This window comes from Lygodium microphyllum, chromosome 14 (assembly GCF_053477565.2).
Source record: "Lygodium microphyllum isolate KBCC chromosome 14, Lygodium_microphyllum_v1.1.10, whole genome shotgun sequence".
Lineage (NCBI taxonomy): Eukaryota > Viridiplantae > Streptophyta > Polypodiopsida > Schizaeales > Lygodiaceae > Lygodium > Lygodium microphyllum.
In genome coordinates, this window is record NC_141148.1 from 89,113,179 (window position 1) to 89,131,088 (window position 17,910).

A 17,910-nucleotide genomic window follows, 5' to 3' on the forward strand; every position below is an offset into this window, starting at 1 on the left:
GAGGATCCCTTCCGCGCCTTGGACTTCACCTTGGTCGGAGGATCTGAGTCAGAGTTTGATGAAGGAGAGAACTCATCGGTAGAGTCAACATCCCGCTTCTTCTTCAGTTCCTTCTTCCTGGAAGCCGCTAACGTCTTGCAGTCCTTCCGCAAATGGCCCTTCTTGCCACAGTGGTAACACTGGGCCTTCGACTTCTTCTTCCCGTCACCCCTCTCTAAAGCTACATAAGCCTCATCTCCATAATGTGCCGGAAGCGCCCCTGTAATCTCAAGGATGTCTCATGCTCAAGAAGCATCGAGGTCATATGTGTAAAACTGATAGGAGTCGATGATGTCTGCACCCGCAAAGCATTGGCCACTCCATTAAACTCCGGGGGGAGCTTGTAGAGGACCGTCCCGACGAGATGTGCCTCGGGAAGAGCAGATTGCATGTGCCGAAGCTGGTCCTGTATCTGCGTAACACGAAGAAGAAAAGACTGAATAGTATCTTTCAGCTCAAACTTCATCTGTTGGAGCTGGCCATAAAGTGTGACGGCCCGCATGGTGGAAGGTGCCTCGTACATCTGCTGCAACTTCTGCCATACTTCAGGAGATGTCCTATAGGAGGTAATCGCCAGTAAGACCGCTTTAGAAATACACCGAAGGAACGCCGAGTAAGCACGGGCATCGTCCGAGTCCCATGTGAGCACTGCTTCCTCATGGTTGTCCTCATCAAAGTCTTCAGGAAGAGGAAAAGGACGGAGAGGACGAGGAGTAGCTTCACAGACGATGTACCATAATCGCTTCTGCACAAACCAAGCTTTCATGATGGCACTCCATGTGAGATAATCAGGTCCATGTAACTTATCATCAGTGGAAGTGCACGGAGGAGCCATATGGAGAGGATAAGAAGAGAAGTAGAGAAGAGATGGAATGTAGAGAGGAAACACGGCCAAAACACAAGCACAGACGGCAGAAAATGAGAGTTCACATGCAATATAACCCAAAATCTAATCAATAGAAGACAAAATCTGCTGCAGAAAGTCAAAAAATCAGTCAAAAACTGCCAAAAACAGCAAAAACGGCTTGAATTAACAGTCACCCAGCCACGAGAGATGCGGAATTAGCAAAATGCAGGCTATATAGGTAGAAAACTGTCGCCAGCAGTTGCAGATAAAAAACGCAGGCAGTAGAGGGTGCGTAGGCAGCAGGCGATGGCAAAACTGCAGAAAACGCAGGTCAAACAGGTCGCCTGTATGGAGCAGCAGCCGCTTGAGCAGAAAAGGGGAAAACAGTCTTGAAATCAGCAATAAAACACAGGAGAAACACAAATCCTAAAAACTGATACCATGTCAGAAGTGGAGCAGCGGTGGAAGCATAAACATGTGCTGAAATAAACTGTTGAAACACGAGACAAAAAGAAAAGAAAGAACACGATACAGATGAGAACTCAGATGTATGCACGGGAAATGGAATCCATATATCTGAACACGAGACAGTCGCATACAACAATGAGTCACTGGCTGCGTGGGCACTGGCACTGGCTCCTCTCTCCACAGAGTCTGCAGATGGTGAAGATGATGATGATGATGATACTGACTGAGGAGGAGCACTGAGTATAAATAGGCTGAAAAAGTGGGGAGCAATAATGCTGGTCGGACAGCATTAATGCTGGCCGACTGGTGCATAAAAATGCTCCACTGGCATAAAATGCCACACCAGAAAAAACCTAAAATACCTAATAAAAATGCCCAGCCCAGATCAAGCTCAGACTCACACGAGCTGACAAATACTCTGCTAATACGGCTCGGTGGGATAGTTCACTTTGTGTAAACTATGCTTTTACGTCACAAATTCTTCATGATAGAGAGTCCACTACGATTGAGGAGACTCTTGCTTGTTAATGGGATGTGAAATTTTGAAATGCTTTAATCTTTCCGATAACATTTGATTAAGTTATGAATCAAAGGTGTAAGGTTGTTTAGCACATGTGATGCACATGGTAGTTATTTCATGGTAACAAGCCAAGGACCCCGAGGATGTAGTGGGTGTCAAAGGCTAAAGTTATAATAAGTTGTGTGTGATAGGTACGAGGTGGTATCCAGTATCAGATTTGGGCCTGGACCAATTTATTGGCCATTAATGTTAATGGCGACATTAGAGACTGGGCATTAATTAATTAATTAATGCATGTCCAAGGATCAATAATTGCTCAAGGATACTTGGAAGATAAATTGACATGGCCACTTTAAGTATTGGCTAGTGAAATAAATTTTTTGAGCACTAGAATAATTATTAAATTAATTTTTCAGAATTAATAGTTTGAAAATTAATTTGATAAGTTGAACAATGTTGGAAAAACCATGTAAGAAGGCTGCAACTTGTCAAAAATGCCCATGCAAGATTGGAAAACGTCTTCAGAGGTTGGAGAGAGGCATTTTTAGTGCATTTACCTTACAAGAGAGAGGTGCTATTTGTTTGATTTGTAGCCATTGGAGGACTTTTTGAGGCAGCCAAGGGCAAGAGAAGACCAATCAACATCAAGTGACAATATCTATAGACTGTTGAGACAAGGTAGCAATAGTAAATGATTGATTTTCTTTGGTTCTTCGCAAAGAAAGCTTGAAATTTCTCTCTCCTTAGCATTCTCTCTTACCTCCTAGACTTTCTATAGCCTTGCTCCGAAGATTACAGCATTAAGATAGAGCTTGAGACATTTCAGATTTCTCTATTGTAAACCCTAATCTGCAGCAGAAATTAGGGTTTAGTAGCAGCTTTGGGAAGTGAGCCAAAAATTGGAAGCTCCAAGACTGGATTCAACAGGACTGAAGTTGTTTTGAGTCAAATTCAAGTTGAGGGACCAGTAAATCAATGAATTTGGGGCATTTTCGATCTCCATCAAAGTGGTGAAGGCCAATTGACTGCTTGAATGAAGGGGCAAATCAGATTGAAGACTTGTTGGTCATTTTGGACAGCAAGGGGAGTTGGAATACCAAAAGGGATTGGAAGCTTCTCATTGTACATCAACTTCTTCTTCAATTAAGTTAAAGAAATACCGAAAGGGGTGTCAGTTTTGGGGACAATAGGGTGTCCATTGTCCAAGATTGTAAGTTAATTTGCATTTCTCAATTTTGTAATAAATGCTGTTGCTGTAACTAGGTTGTGGTTGGGGCATTGTCACCCATCCACGGAAGGAAGGTTGGTTTCATTTGTAGAGGATATTTGATGTCAAGCTATGTAGGAGGTACTCAATTCCAACAAGTGAAATCAAACTTGGGAGTTGGTTCCACGTCTAGTTGCCAAGGGTTTTACTTAGAGGGTAGGATTGGACTATTTTGAGACTTTTGCATCTACGACTCGAATGTCTACTATTCGAGCTATCTTAGCTCTTGCAGCCCACCACCACTGGCCTATATATTAGATGGACTTCAAGTCTGCGTTCTTGAATGGCGTCCTTTAGGAGGAGATTTATGTTTCACAACCTCTAGGTTTTTTTGTGCAGGGGAAGGAGGACCATGTTAACAGATTGTGGAAGGTTCTTTATGGCTTGAAGCAAGCTCTTAGAGCTTGATACTAGAGGATTAGTTGATTCTTTCTATAGAGTGGCTTCCATTGATCAACTCACGATCCCAACCTATACAACAAGGTTAAGGGTTATAGATGTGTCTTGATCATGTGGTATGTGGATGATCTTATCATCATAGGGAGCTATATTCAAGAGGTTGATCGGACTTGGGAGATTTTGGGATAGGAGTTTGACATGATGGATCTCGAGATCCTACACTTTTTCCTTGGATTGGAGATCTATTAGATGATAGAGGCCATTTTTATTTTTGAGCAAAGGTATATCCTTGAGTTACTCTTAAAGTTTGGTATGGTTGATTGTTGGCCTATTTCATGCCCCATGGATCCAGAGTTACAAGATTTTGGTAGTAGGAGATCCCCTTACAGATACCACTCATTATAGATATCTTGTTGGCTTCCTCGTTTGGCTTCTTCATACTCTGTTGAATATCTCTTTTGTTGAAGCTTTGTTGTCTTCTTTCATAAAGATCCCCACTTAGGATCATGGGAGAGTGGCCTTGTGCATTCTTCATTATTTTACAAGGGACTCCAGAGTCCATCCTATTGGATCATGTATGGAGAGGGGGTTACCTTCTTTGGTTGGAGTGACTCTGACTAGGCAAGTGATGTGGATTCGAGACTGTCCGTTACAGGTTATGCCTTTTCCTTTGGATTAGGTGCTATCTAAGCAATAAGAAGTAGCCTATTGTGGCCCTTCTTTTGCAGAGGCAGAGTATTGTGCTTTATGTTTTACAGCTATGGAGGCGGTTTGGCTTTGTTGCATGTTGGCAGAGATTGGCCTTTCCTTGCTTGGTCTATAAAACTGCGTGTGGACAATCATAGTGCACTAGCTCTCGCGAAGAACCTTGTGTTTCATGCATGCACAGAGCACATTGAGGTTAAGTATCACTATATTGAGAGCAAGCATGGATTCCGAGTTAGCAGTGGCCTACTGTCCCATAGCGGACAATGCAACGGATCTCTTCATGAAGCCTTTACCCTAGGTTTCTATGCTTCATCACATGAGGTTGTTAGGTCGTTAGACACTCCCAAGATTTAAGAGGGGTTGTTAGCTTGCCTATGTTAGTCATATCAATCTTTCATCTCTTGATTGTGAGCTTTTGTCAAAGTCCGACAAAGACATAGGAGCTCTGGCAGTTTTAGGTGCATTTTCTTCGATTGTTGGGTTCTTGTGTGCATTTCTAGGTTAGTTTTTACTTTTCTCGGTTTACCTCCACTTGTTGGACATTGTCTTTGCCATTCAGGATTTTTTGTGGCCTCTTGGTATTTTTTTGGCATTTTTCTAGTGAGACCAGCATTAAATGCTGGTTGGTCAGCATTTTTTGTACCTACTGGTGTAGGTTGGCCAATTTTTGGCATTGATGGCTATTTATAGCTAACCTCCCCACTTGGTAGACATACTCTCTCTCTAATCTTCATTCAGTCATGTGGAGGTGCACATTTTGACACTCTGTGCTTGGTGTTGCTATCGTCATCAATAGTCCATTCCCTTTAAATCAATATTCTTCTTTAGTCAGTGCTGTATTCTTTCTTCATCTTTTGCACTCTCTCTCTCTCTCACTATTTCTCTCTGTGTTCGCGTTTCTCTTCTATTGTGCACTCTCACAATAGCTTTAATGTAAAGGGGTGTAAATGTGAAGTTAAAGTGGGAGGGAAGGCCGAGAGATGTGAGGGTGAATGTAAGTACCAAACGAAATAGAAGATAAAAGATTATGGAACATTTGTGATCATAGACTTTTCATCTAATCCATATTGGTACCGATCTAAATCTTTGTGGTGATTCACAGTTGGTTGCTACATAATTGAAGGAACAACATAGACATAATCGGGATCAGGGATCACACAATAATGGATTGCAGGAACTTGCCATTGGGTTTGATTGTGAAGCTTGAACTTTTGGTTGTCTCTCAAGCGTGTACTTTTTCCTCAACTGAGAGGTGATAGTCTCATTAGCAGAGTGCTCCAAAACTGAGATGCTCTAGATGGAGTGTTGTCCTCCAAATCAAGATCATAATGCCTCAATTGAACGAATAACCTCATAGAACATGAGAAGATGGAGTGGTTTGAGTCATTGTGAATCAACAAAGGACGTATAGTGTAATCAAGAACAAACCACGCAAATCCATGATAGCCATAATATATTCTTTAGAAGAGCACTGGCTCCGATTCCATGTGGAGATATGCTAGGGTTTGCAAAAGAAAACACAGTGGGTGCGACCACAACTGCAACACGTTATACAATGAACTTGAACACCAACGCAAAAACACACACTTGCAAAAAACGCCAAAATGCAAAATGAAGTTAATTGAACAATGAATGAAAATGTACAGAATTCTCAAGGGGAGAGCTGTCCAACAGGCGATGGTTCTCATGGGAATGGTATGAGGGAGGTTTTGATGTGCATCATCAAGTGGAGATAAATGCCAAGTGTGGTAACCACCAGTTGGAGGAGAGGCTGATGAAGAAAAGTGCTGAAAATGCAAAGATGACCTGTCGCAGATGGAGAAACACACAGATCAGGCCGATGCTGAAAAGTGCTCCAGATGACAAGCAGCAGCAAGGCTGCCTGTAGGGATGGAAACATAACAGGCCACCAAGTTCTAATGATCAGGGCAGCAGTTGGGAACACTTGAACAGGGGCTGCAGCAGTTGAATAGAGGACTGGAGTGATGGTTATAGCAGTTGGAACCAAACACAGGTGTGGGCAGCCTTTGGATGATCATGGCAGCAGCTAGAGATGACGAGGAATGAGTGGCAGTAACAGGAGCAGCAGCTGGCAGCCAGGTGATGAACTGGGGATAGATTGGGATAACCTGCCAAACAAGGGATGGAGCAAGTGGCTGGGCAGCTTCCTCTTTATAGATGTGGATCCTCCTGAAGTTTGGGTGTTTGCTTGTGGGACACAGAAACTTTAATTATTTTGAGTTCTAAGGCTGTTTTATTGGGCTTATTAAGGTTTAAGGTGTAATGCACCTTTTTTAAAAGCTTAACAGCTTGTTGTTTCCCATGATTGTATATCTAATTGTACTTTTATGACTTGATCTTAGTATTAGGCATTTCATGGAATTTATTGGCTGTATTGGGCATTTAGTAGGCTGCCATCTGTGGCTGTTAGGTAGACATTTATTCATCTGGACAGCCTGATTTCTGGCCGACTGCTGCACTATTTGGGCTGCTTAAAGTTGGCTGACTTGGAATAAGTAACCAAAATGATGAAATTGGTAGCCGACATTGAGGCTTCATGTCTAATAGCAAGAGTTAAAACTATGCAGTGGGGAACTTGCAATGAGCTTTCTCTATATTAGTTCTGGAATGGTGTGAATTCTCTTGATAGAGCTTACAATTGGTTTGTCCTTGAAGTGCATAATCCTTCTGGACAATTATGAATAATCCGTCAATTTTTTGTGTGCAATTCTAATCATTTACATAGCTTCTGTAATTTCATGCATGTGTGCAGGTTTTTCTGGAAAATCAGGAGAAGTTTCATGCTAATGCTGACAAGCATTATTGGAAGGCCGTTGCTGAGTTGATCCCGAATGAGCTACCTTCAATGGAATTGAAATCTCGAGGAAACAAGGATAAGAAGAAACCTACTGTCGTGATCAATCACGGGCCTAAACCAGGTAAAGCTACCGATATGACACGCATGCGGCAGGTTTTGGTAAAGCTGAAACACAATCCCCCAGCCCATATGAAAGCACCTCCACCACCTCCACCTGCTAAAGAGGGTGCAGAATCTAAGCCAGCTGCACCAGAAGCGGCTCCAGCTCCACCTCAGAAACAAGGAAGTGGTCAACAAGCTGTTGCAGCCTGAGGTTGCTCCATTATAGCTTTCATTCTGCATAGGCCGTGGTTACCTATTCCTTAGGTGTAGGCTGTTTGTATTTGGCATTGAAAGGTTCAAGAATAAGATGCTTATTGGTTAGATCATTGACTAGAGCAATTGTCATGACAGTGGGAGACTAAAGCATCTTCAAATGTTCGATTGATTTCATGTTTTGAACTGTAAAGTTTGAGAGGTGAGGCTGTATAAGTGGCTGTCTAATGGGGTCTTTCCCTGAAACTGATGTTACTGGTGCATGCAAGAGTTTGGGTCTACAGTTGATGCAGAACACCTTGATACTGTTGAATGATGATAATGGGTTATGAGTTGTACTTTTAGTGGTGGTATTCCCAGTAAGGATGAGTGACCTTACAGTTGGTGAGAATGTGCAGATAAGCCCGTGTTGATGTTAAGTTGATGGTCACATATAAGAGTCGACATGTGACCATTAAGGTGACTCGCCTACCTGTGATTTCACAAGGTGGTATGGAAATCCAATGGCCTACTTTGTCAGTTGCGCTCCAGCAACTTTTGTCTAGCCTGGACAGTAGGCCAGGGAAGGGGTCTAAATGAATGCTGGAGCAATGACCTTCAATGTGCCTCACGATTTTCCATCTTGGTACGATATAAGAACAGTATTGGACGCATGGACGCACGAGATGTATCAAGGTCTCTTACGCTAATATGAAGTAATGGCACTAGGAAAGTGTTTAGTTGTAACTTTGTTTTTGGGCCTACCTACAGCATAAAGATTATGGAAGTGTGATAGATATGAGAGTTGATGGCTATGTTAGTGCCGGATTTTTTTTAAATTTTACTGAACTCTGGATTTTGGCCTGGAAAGTGTTAAACAGTCTGAAGGAAGAGTGAGATGACTTGTAATTGTATTTAAAGGAATGAAAGCTTGTGTTTAAAAAGTGGTCAGCCAAAATGTTATCGAAGTGGAGCGTATTTGGAGAACCAGTTGAAGAGTGTTTAGAAAAATGAGTTATGAGCATGGTGTTTGGTTTTATCTATCCAGTTAAGGTGTGGATGATCTTGAATTTGCAGGTGGTAGTATTTGCTCATGTATATCAAAAATCACTCAGCTTAAAAGCCAAAAGCTAACCGAAGGTCAACTGTTTTCTCTCCTGAGTAGCAAATGTACTAAAATTAGAGTTTCAGAGCTTGTAGGTATAAGATGAGGAAGAGTATTAAGAGCACACGCCCTTCATCACTAGAATATGTCAAACTTATGATTAATCCGGAGAGCATTATATCAAACACAGCATACTTGAAGCATGTTACCCCAATCCTTCAGAGTTTTTCCGTTCTATGCTTCAATTGAGCATTATTGGATGTTAACATTAAAACATCAAACAAATTGAGTACTTTTTAAACATTGCTGTGGGCTTGGTATGATGAAACATTGCCAATGTTTTTGATAATGCATACTGAGAGTTTTAGTCCACGTGTAAACCTTTAAATTTGATTTTTGTTAACTTGGTTTCATTGTACCAGATTCCAATATCCTAGTTGAAAGGACATCTACATCTCACCTTTATAGTTCATCAGCTATAGGGAGAAGAGAAGGGATTACAAAGTATTTCAAAGTTAGAAAAGCTAATTATATGAGTTATGCGATGATAAAAAACAACTCATACCACCTAAAAAAGAGGTTGACCGCATCTTCTATCCTACTACTAGCCTACGAAACCAACAATTATAGAGTTGCTTCTAAAAGAGTATTTCGCTGTCTATGTCAAAGGAGAGTTGGTTGTTCATGTTACTTCTTTAAGCATGTTTAGGCACTTTTATGCACTTGTTTTGCTCTGACTCCCTCGTCTCTTACACTAGAGTTGCGTCTTATCTCATGGGTCTATGCAACATGGATAGTTAAAGCATCGAGGTAGAATTACTTGATGACATGCTAATGTTTCTTGTATCCTTTGATGGTGCATCCAACGAGAATGTGGATTTGCAGCTCATGGGAGGCATGCTTTGCATTGGTTGACAACTTTGTTTAAGGTGTCTCCTTGTGCTAGAACAGTGAGTCCATCTAGGATATGCTCTAAAGTATAGCTGTAGGTATAGCTCTAGAAAAGTCAATAAGTGTGCATTGCCATGGAGCTCAAAGGTACCTCTCTCAAGACTATAGAGGTGGACTCTATAGCAATGTAGCTCCAAAATGAAGGGTCCAAGGAAAAATTGACTTGGAAAGTTTATCATCTTAATGGTTTGAATTTCTCTCAGAACAAATTAATGGAAGCATCCTTTAATCTCATAGTACATTGTGGGGAGAGAGAGAGAGAGAGAGAGAGAGAGAGAGAGAGAGAGAGAGAGAGAGAGAGCTATCAAGATGGCATGCATAGGGGTGATTGTTGAAACAATGCACGTCACAATAAAATCATTATTTAGTAAACTTTTATTTGAAATTTTTTGATTTATCTCCAAGAAAACAAGATGATGTAGCCACAAGGGCATGCTAATATAAGAGTGGAGGCAAAGCTTTCACCCTTAAGGGGCACCATGGTACCTTATTTGGCAAAGTTACATTGTTAGAAAATGTTGAGGCTTAATGAAAATAAATAGAGAGACCAAGTACAAAAGTGATTGTAGAAGATAATTACTAAAGAGGATTTACGATAGCAAATCATTAGGCTCTACAATGGATAAAGCTTTGATCCATTAGTTTTATTCAAGTAAAGAATATGTGAGCATGGGATGCATTCTCTCAATCATAGTCTTAGAGACACAAGCTTGACTCTTTGATCTCAATATCCCATTATATTGTAGTTGGAAATGTCCACCTATCCATAAGTGACATTGAGTATTTTGGTATTCAAAACTTATCTAAATTTGATTCATGGATGGATTGGCTACTTGTCCTAGCATATAGTTCCTAATAATCTTGCTGTATTAACCATCTTTGGCACTATATGATCACACTTGTCATTGTGGGCCATCTTGCCCATATGATCACACCTCATTGTGGGCAATCTTTGCCCATATGATCACATTTGTGTAAGTAGCCAACTCTTGTGAGAGAGGTAGGTCAAGGAGCTAGCCACACAATAAAAAAGATGTAGAATGCTTCTTTAATAGTAAGAAGCAACACAAAAAAGAATTGCTACAAGTGGAAGAACAAGCGAAAGGGCAAAAAGAAAAATGAGGATGATAAAAAGGAAGAGAAAAGCAAGGCGAAGATTAATACATGCAGTAGTAATGATGGTGATGTTTTATACATATCCTCTTTGGTTGATGCATTCTTGGTTGCCATGGGTAATAGCATGTTTTAGAATTGGCTTTTGGATTTTGGATCATTGTTTCATGTTACCCCGCATAGGGAGTGAGTTGGGGATATGCACTTGTTACCGCCAAATGATTTTTCTTTTATTGTGGAATGTATGACATGTTGCAAACTCGATAAAAAGTTTGGCCAATGTACGACAACTTGATGATTATAGTTATAGAGTGATCTTTGGTGATCATGTGTGGAAGATTTGCAAGGTATCTCTTATTGTAGCCAAAGGACCAAAATTTAGTACTTTGTATCCTTTGCATATTTTTGGTGTTAAACCCATCTTGAAGTAGTCATTGAACAACCATAAGTTTTTTTAATGGCATCACCAATTGAGGCATATGTTAGTCAATGGAATAAAGGCTTTATGCTTTTTGAGTTATTTTTATTATTTAAAAGTTTTAGATCTTGGTAGTTGTGAGTATTGTCTATTTTGGAAGTAAACTAAAATGCCACATTAGGGGGGAAAGATCAGAATGTCTTGATTTGATCCATAGTGATTTTGTGGCCCAATGCCCATGGTTTCATTGGGTGGAGCATTATATCTTCTTTCTTTTATGGATGATGCCATAAGGAAGGTTTGTGCTTATCCTCTTCACAAGAAGAGTGATGTGTTGAATGCATTTCAAAAGTTCTCGGCATTTGTAGAGAATCAATCAAGCAAGAAGCTTAAGTGCTTGAGGATTGATAATGGTGGAGAGTACGGCTTACATGCCTTTATGAAATTTTGTGTAAGTTGTGATATCGAGAGAGAGTTGATAGCTTCTTAGAATCTTGCTCAAAATGATATGGCTAAGAAGATGAGCATGACCATTCAGAAAAGGATTTGTAGTATGCTCTCTAATGCTAGTCTTACTAATGGATTTTGGGTTGAAGCTGTTATAGACAACAATGCATTTGATGATCATGTCTCCTAAAAAGTAAGTAATTGGATGGAAAGTTACTAGAGGAGTTAGGATTTGGCAAGAGACCTAGTTATGGTCATTTACATGTCTTTGGCTATAAAGCATTTATGCATAAAGCTAGAGAGGAGTGGAATAATAATTCCAAGTTTAAGAAATGTGTATTTGTTGGCTATGGAGGGTTAGATAAATTGAGCTATTGCTTGTGGGATCTTGAATCTAGAAGGGTAGTACGTAGCCATGATGCTATCTTTAATGAAGATAAGATGCATAAGCAACCTATCAAATTGGTAGAGATTTGTAAGATAGTATTTTAGGAGGTGGATAGCTAGCATATGAAGATATTGTGCAACCTATTCCACATGATACAAGGCTTGGCAAGTTGCTAATGTTGAGATGGGAGTGCCATGGGATGGTTGATAGCATTATGTCTTACATGATAGATAGTTGGGATAGCTAGAGGCTCCTATTGAGCCATTTTATGCACGTTTATGAGGGTTTCTAAACTACTAGATACATATAGTCCATCTCTAGACTATGTCATAGTCATGGATTGTTGTGAGCATTCTTGTTATGTTGATGTTATGACCATGGATGACAATCATTAGTGGAAGAGAGCTATACAGTCAAAGATGAATACCTTGGTAAAAAATGCTACTTGGGAGTTAGTTCCTTTGCCTAAGGGCAACTATATACTACCATGTAAGTGGGTCTATAAGCTAAAGGTATCTTCATCTAATGCATTGTCTAAGTACAAGGCAAGATTGGTGGCCAAAAGAGGGTCTATAAGATGAAGGTATCTTTATCTGATGCATTGTTTAAGTACAAGGCAAGATTGGTGGCCAAAGGATTCAAGCATGAGAAGGGGATTGACTTTCATGAGATCTTGTCACTAGTTGTCAAGATGACCACCCTTCTACAATCTTTGCTTTGGTCGCAAGAGAGGATATGGAGTTGGTTTAGATGGATGTAAAGACCACTTTCTTGCATGGGGACTTGCATAAGGATATTTACATGTAGTAGCCTAAGGGGTTTGTTGTGGAAGGTAAGGACTAGTTGGTGTGTAAGATGCATAATAGCTTATATGGTTTGAAATAAGCTCCTAGGAAATTGTATCATATGGTCTTAAGTGTACACTAGGAGTGAGACTTATTATAGCCTATATATTAGGAAGGCTAGGAATGGTAGCCTTATGATCTTGATTCTTTATGTGAATGACATATGCTGATTGCTGGAAAGTCCATTATGGATGGGGATGCTTTAAAGAAAAGGTTGCATGAAACCTTTGACATGAGGAACTTGGGGAATGCTAGTTACATACATGGTAGATGTAATATGCGAGATCGAGACAAAAAGATATTCTATTTGTGTTAGGATGAATACATTGGAAAGGTATTGGAGTGTTTTAGTATGGAGAGGGCAAAGGCTATTAGTGTTCCATTGCCTTCATATTTGAAACTTAGCCAACAGAATAGTCCCAAGTCACATGAGAAGGAGGCTAAAATAGCTAAGGTTCCTTATGCATCCACAACTGGCAACTTGATGTATGCTATGGTTGCTATACACCATTGCCTATGTAGTGGGAGTTGTTAGCAAGTATATGGCAAACTTTGGCAAGGAGCATTGGGGGAGGTAGTAAAGAGTATCATATAATACTAGAACTACTATATATTTTATATCCACTTTCATATTTGATGCAATTACTTGGGTCTCACGATTATAGCCATATACTACTTTATCTACCACTAAGGTAGAATATATTGTAGCTACTTAGGCTTGCAAGGAAGCTATATGGATCACTTGTCTAGTGGGAGACTTGGGTATTACAGAAGAGGTGCCTACATTGTACTATGATACTTAAGTGCATTTAGTTGGCACAGAACCTTGTCTTTCATATAGATACAAAGCACATTGAGGTGGAGTGTCACTTCATTAGGGAGGTTCCTAAGGACAAGTGCATTGAGTTTATCAAGATCTATATAGATGATAACCCTATGGATCTTCTCACAAAGAGTTTACCTTCTTTGCATAGTACAGAATACTGATGGGCATTGGAAAATATCTTCACTTTCTTCTTATACTCCAACAAAGATGCATTGCTCTTTAAGTGGGAGGCTATTGGGGTAAAGGTTAATGCTGTATAGCCATGTTTGCACCTATTCTATAAGTACACACTATACAATCATATATAAGTGAAGATAACAAAGAATAAGAATGCCATTCATTTTGTACCCACATGACTCTTTTGTGTCTCTCCCTCCCTCTCTCCCTCTCTCTCTTTCTCTCTCACAACCCTCTTGCACTCCATAGCTTCTACCTCACATCCCACGATTGCTTCCCTCTCTCACCAAGCTCTTTGCTTATGGAGCTCACTAGGATGCATGTGTATGCTCTCTAGGTTGGCATAACATTGATCCAATAGCAACCTTAGATGCATGAACATGTTTGGAATATCAATGAGACAAATAGGATGGTAGGTTTGGAGTGATTGTTAAAGACTTTTCAAAGTACACTAGCATGCCTCATCAACTTGAAAATAATGAATAATTTGTATAGAGGTCTAATGGTGGTGTCATTCAAAACAAACCTCTTATAATATTCCATGTGGATGAGAAAGCATTGAAATCCCTTTTTGTTTATTGGTGGTAAAAGATTAATAATAATCTTCAAAGAAAACCTTGTATAATATCCCATGTGGATGAGAAAGCATTGAAATCCCTTTTTGTTTATTGGTGGTAAAAGATTAATAATAATCTTCAAAATAAACCTCCTATAATATCTTGTGTGGATGAAAAAACATGGTCTAGGATGTTTGACCCACAGTCAATGTTTCAAGGGTTTTAGAGAGAGATGATAGTGTCTACATCTATCAAAAACTTGGCTCGATTTATCTAAGTGCTTTATCCAATCAGGCTTAACAAAAAGGTCATTGATGAATACTTTAGGAAAATTATTGTACATGTCCTTTAAGGTTAACATATTAATCTCCAAAAGGTTGATGAAGCATTGGTCAAGCTAAATGTCATGATAATGTAGACAAACACTTCCCATTCTATGGAAAAGGTAGTGTTGTGCCTGTTGTCTAAATAGACTTGTACTTAATTATAAGTTGAAAATTCATGAAGGAAGTTATAACCTTCATTGTTTGTCATGCATAGTTACATAGGCTTGATATACAACAGTTGGGCTTGGTAGGTCCCTCTTGTAGCATGAGGGAAGCTATAAACTTCCTTGTCTACCATGCATAGTTACATAGGCTTGATATACAATAGTTGGTAGGTCCCTCCTGGTAGCATGAGGATTTTTTAATAATTGACATGCATTTGGATCTTGTGATTCTTCTTGAGCACCGTAACTATTGATGTGTTATCCATATATGGTCACCATAGCTTCTTGTAAACACATAAAATAAGAAATCTAGTTAAACTCCTAGCCATTTAAGAGAATTGCTCGTTTTAGCACCATGTTAGTATGTTTAGGTAGACCTATGGATTATATATTTAGACACCTTAGTGAGTCCATTCATAGTGATCATCAATCCTTTGACCCTTTGGTCCTCCATGTACCCTTGTGCTCATCTCTTTGAAAGGGAGTGACGGATCGAAGGTTGGACTCAAGAGCTATGGCGGGAGAGCAAGAGCAAGAAAGGGAGAGACTTGAAATGGGAACTCCAACATTCACAATGTGTGACCGGGCCTTCCTTTATTCAAACTATCACTAAAAGAATAAAGAATAAAGTGACAGTGATGGGCGTCCGCCACCTGCAGTGTGCAGTGGCGGTGACTGTCAGTGTAATAATACACGGGCGGCTAGGCAAAGGCGCCTTTACCCCCAACAACCTCCCACTTAAAGGCAAATCTGCCCCAGTGAGGAGTGAAAAGAAAAGAAAAAAAGACAGTACAACATGTACACATGTACAATAGGATGAGGAAAGACGTCATCTCATCCCACGCCCATCAACCTCCTGAGGAAGGCAAAGCGCTCTGTAGAGAGGCTTTTCTGAGCAGATCTGCAGGATTCTGGTCAGTCGAGATCTTGACAAGATCAACAAACTTGTCCTCAACAACCCCATGTATGAAGTGATACCTCACCTCAATGTGTTTCATCTTCGCATGGAAGACCGGATTCTTGGCTAACTGAATAACACTCATAGAATCCGAATGCAGTGTAGGGATAGCATCAATACCAAGGTCAGCAATTAAACGACCCAACCAAATGGCCTCCTTGCAAGCCTCAGTGGCTGCAACATACTCGGCCTTTGTAGTAGAAAGGGCCGTGCATTTCTGCACCCTGGACATCCAAGAAACAGCACCTCCAACATAAGTAAATACATAGCCGGAAGTGGACTTCCTACTATTTGCATGTCCTGCATAATCAGAGTCAGTGTACCCCACGACTCCTATATCCTGGCTGCCATAGCATATGCACATATGTGCAGTGCCCTTCAGGTACCTCATGATACCCTTCACGGCATCCCAATGCTTCTTGCCAGGTGTAGCCATATAGCATGCCACAACACCAACTACAAAGGCAATATCTGGACGAGTGGCTATCATGGCATATATAAGACTGCCCACTGTGGATGCATAGGGAATCTCGGCCATCTCGGCCCTCTACTCATCTATCTGCGGACAATCAGCCTGTGATACCTTCACATAAGAAGGCAATGGACAACCAATAGGCTTTACGTCCTGCATGCGGAAGCGCTCAAGGACTTTATGAATGTACTCCCTCTGTGACAAGTAGAGGAGTCCCTGATGCCTGCCGCGTCTAATGCGCATACTAAGTATGTGAGCAGGTTGTCCCAGATCTTTAATCTCAAAGCTCTTCTTGAGCTGAGCCTTAAGAGCATCTAGCTCATCATGAGCTTTCTTTGCTATCAGCATATCATCCACATAGAGTACGAAAATCAATAAAGAACCATCACGGGCTTTCTTCGTGTAAAGACACAGATCCATAGCACTCCGGCTGTAGCCCTGTGACTGCATAAAGGCATCAAACTTATGATACCACTCCCTAGGTGCCTGTTTCAAGCCATAAAGACTTTTCTTCAATTTGCATACTAGGTGCTGCCTGCCAGGTTCTACAAAGCCCTTAGGCTGCTCCATATAAATCTCATCATGCAAGTCCCCATGTAAGAAAGCCGTCTTGACATCCATCTGGTATAAATCCAAGTCAAGCTGAGCAACCAAAGCCAAGATAGCGCAGGGTGGTCATCTTAACCATAGGAGAAAAGACCTCGTCAAAGTCCACACCATGCTCCTGCTTAAAACACTTTGCTACCAATCTAGCCTTGTATCCCGGCTTGGGGTGTCTAGGGGTACTTTTTAGCTTGTACACCCACTTGCATGGCAAAGCCTTCTTGCTCGTAGGCAAGGAAATCAAATCCCAAGTGTCATTCTTATGCAGGGAGTCTATCTCAGACTGCATAGCCCTCTCCCAGGAGTGACTGTCACCCCTGGGCATAGCCTCATCATAGGTGAAAGGCTCTCCTATATCTATAACCAAGACATAATGCATCGAGGGCTGAAATCTATCAGGTGGACATCTGTCTCTAGTAGACCGTCACGACAAGCTCTGCTGCCTGCCCAGCTGCCTATCCAAGACCCTGACCATGGGCATCTGCTGCAACTGTAGGCTATCCAACTGGCTGTGCGGGAGCTCTCGACTCCTCCTGAAATATGACCTTGCGGATCTTAATAACTCTCTCAGGCTGCCTATGCATTTTGTCTTCATGGAAGACTACATCATGACTACGGATGACTTTCCGCACCTGCAGATCCTACAGATGATAACCCATCTCGCCTGCATCCCCATAACCAAGGAAAATGCATTTGACAATCTTGGGATCCAGCTTACTTCTCTTGTCCCTGGGCACATGGCAAAATGCCTCACATCCAAAGACACGGAGATGCGCATAAGAGGGAGGTTTTCCAGTCCATACCTCCTCTGCAACCTGGAAATCCAAACCACTAGAGGGTGATCTATTTATGACATGCACAACTGTACTAACTGCCTCAGCCCAAAAGCTCTGTGGTAGGCCTGCATGGCTAAGCATACTGTGTACACGCTCTTGGATGGCTCTATTCATCCGCTCAGCCAAACCATTCTGGGAGGGGAGTGTAGGGGGCGGTCAACTAACGCTTAATACCCCTCTCATCACATAACTGCTCAAAAGCACGTGAGACATACTCACCCCCATTATCTGTCCTTAGGCATTTTAGCCTATACCTAGACTGGTTCTCAACCAATGCAAGCCATCTCTGAAACACAGCCAAGACATCGAATTTCAGCTTAATGGGATAAGCCCAAAATTTCCGTGAAAAATCATCTATGAACAT

The 17,910-nt window shown here is 41.0% G+C and overlaps 1 protein-coding gene across 1 annotated transcript in view; it reads left to right on the plus strand.

Annotated features, from left to right (window-relative positions):
- The window catches only part of LOC148025834 (clathrin light chain 2-like), a 33,072-nt gene extending 25,347 nt beyond the window's left edge, over window positions 1-7,725 (plus strand). The window contains exon 3 of the mRNA XM_087693087.1: window positions 7,022-7,725. Coding sequence (XP_087549213.1) covers window positions 7,022-7,378 — 357 coding nt within the window. The 3' untranslated portion in view covers window positions 7,379-7,725. The remainder of the gene's footprint in view (window positions 1-7,021) is intronic.
- Window positions 7,726-17,910: the final 10,185 nt, after the last annotated feature.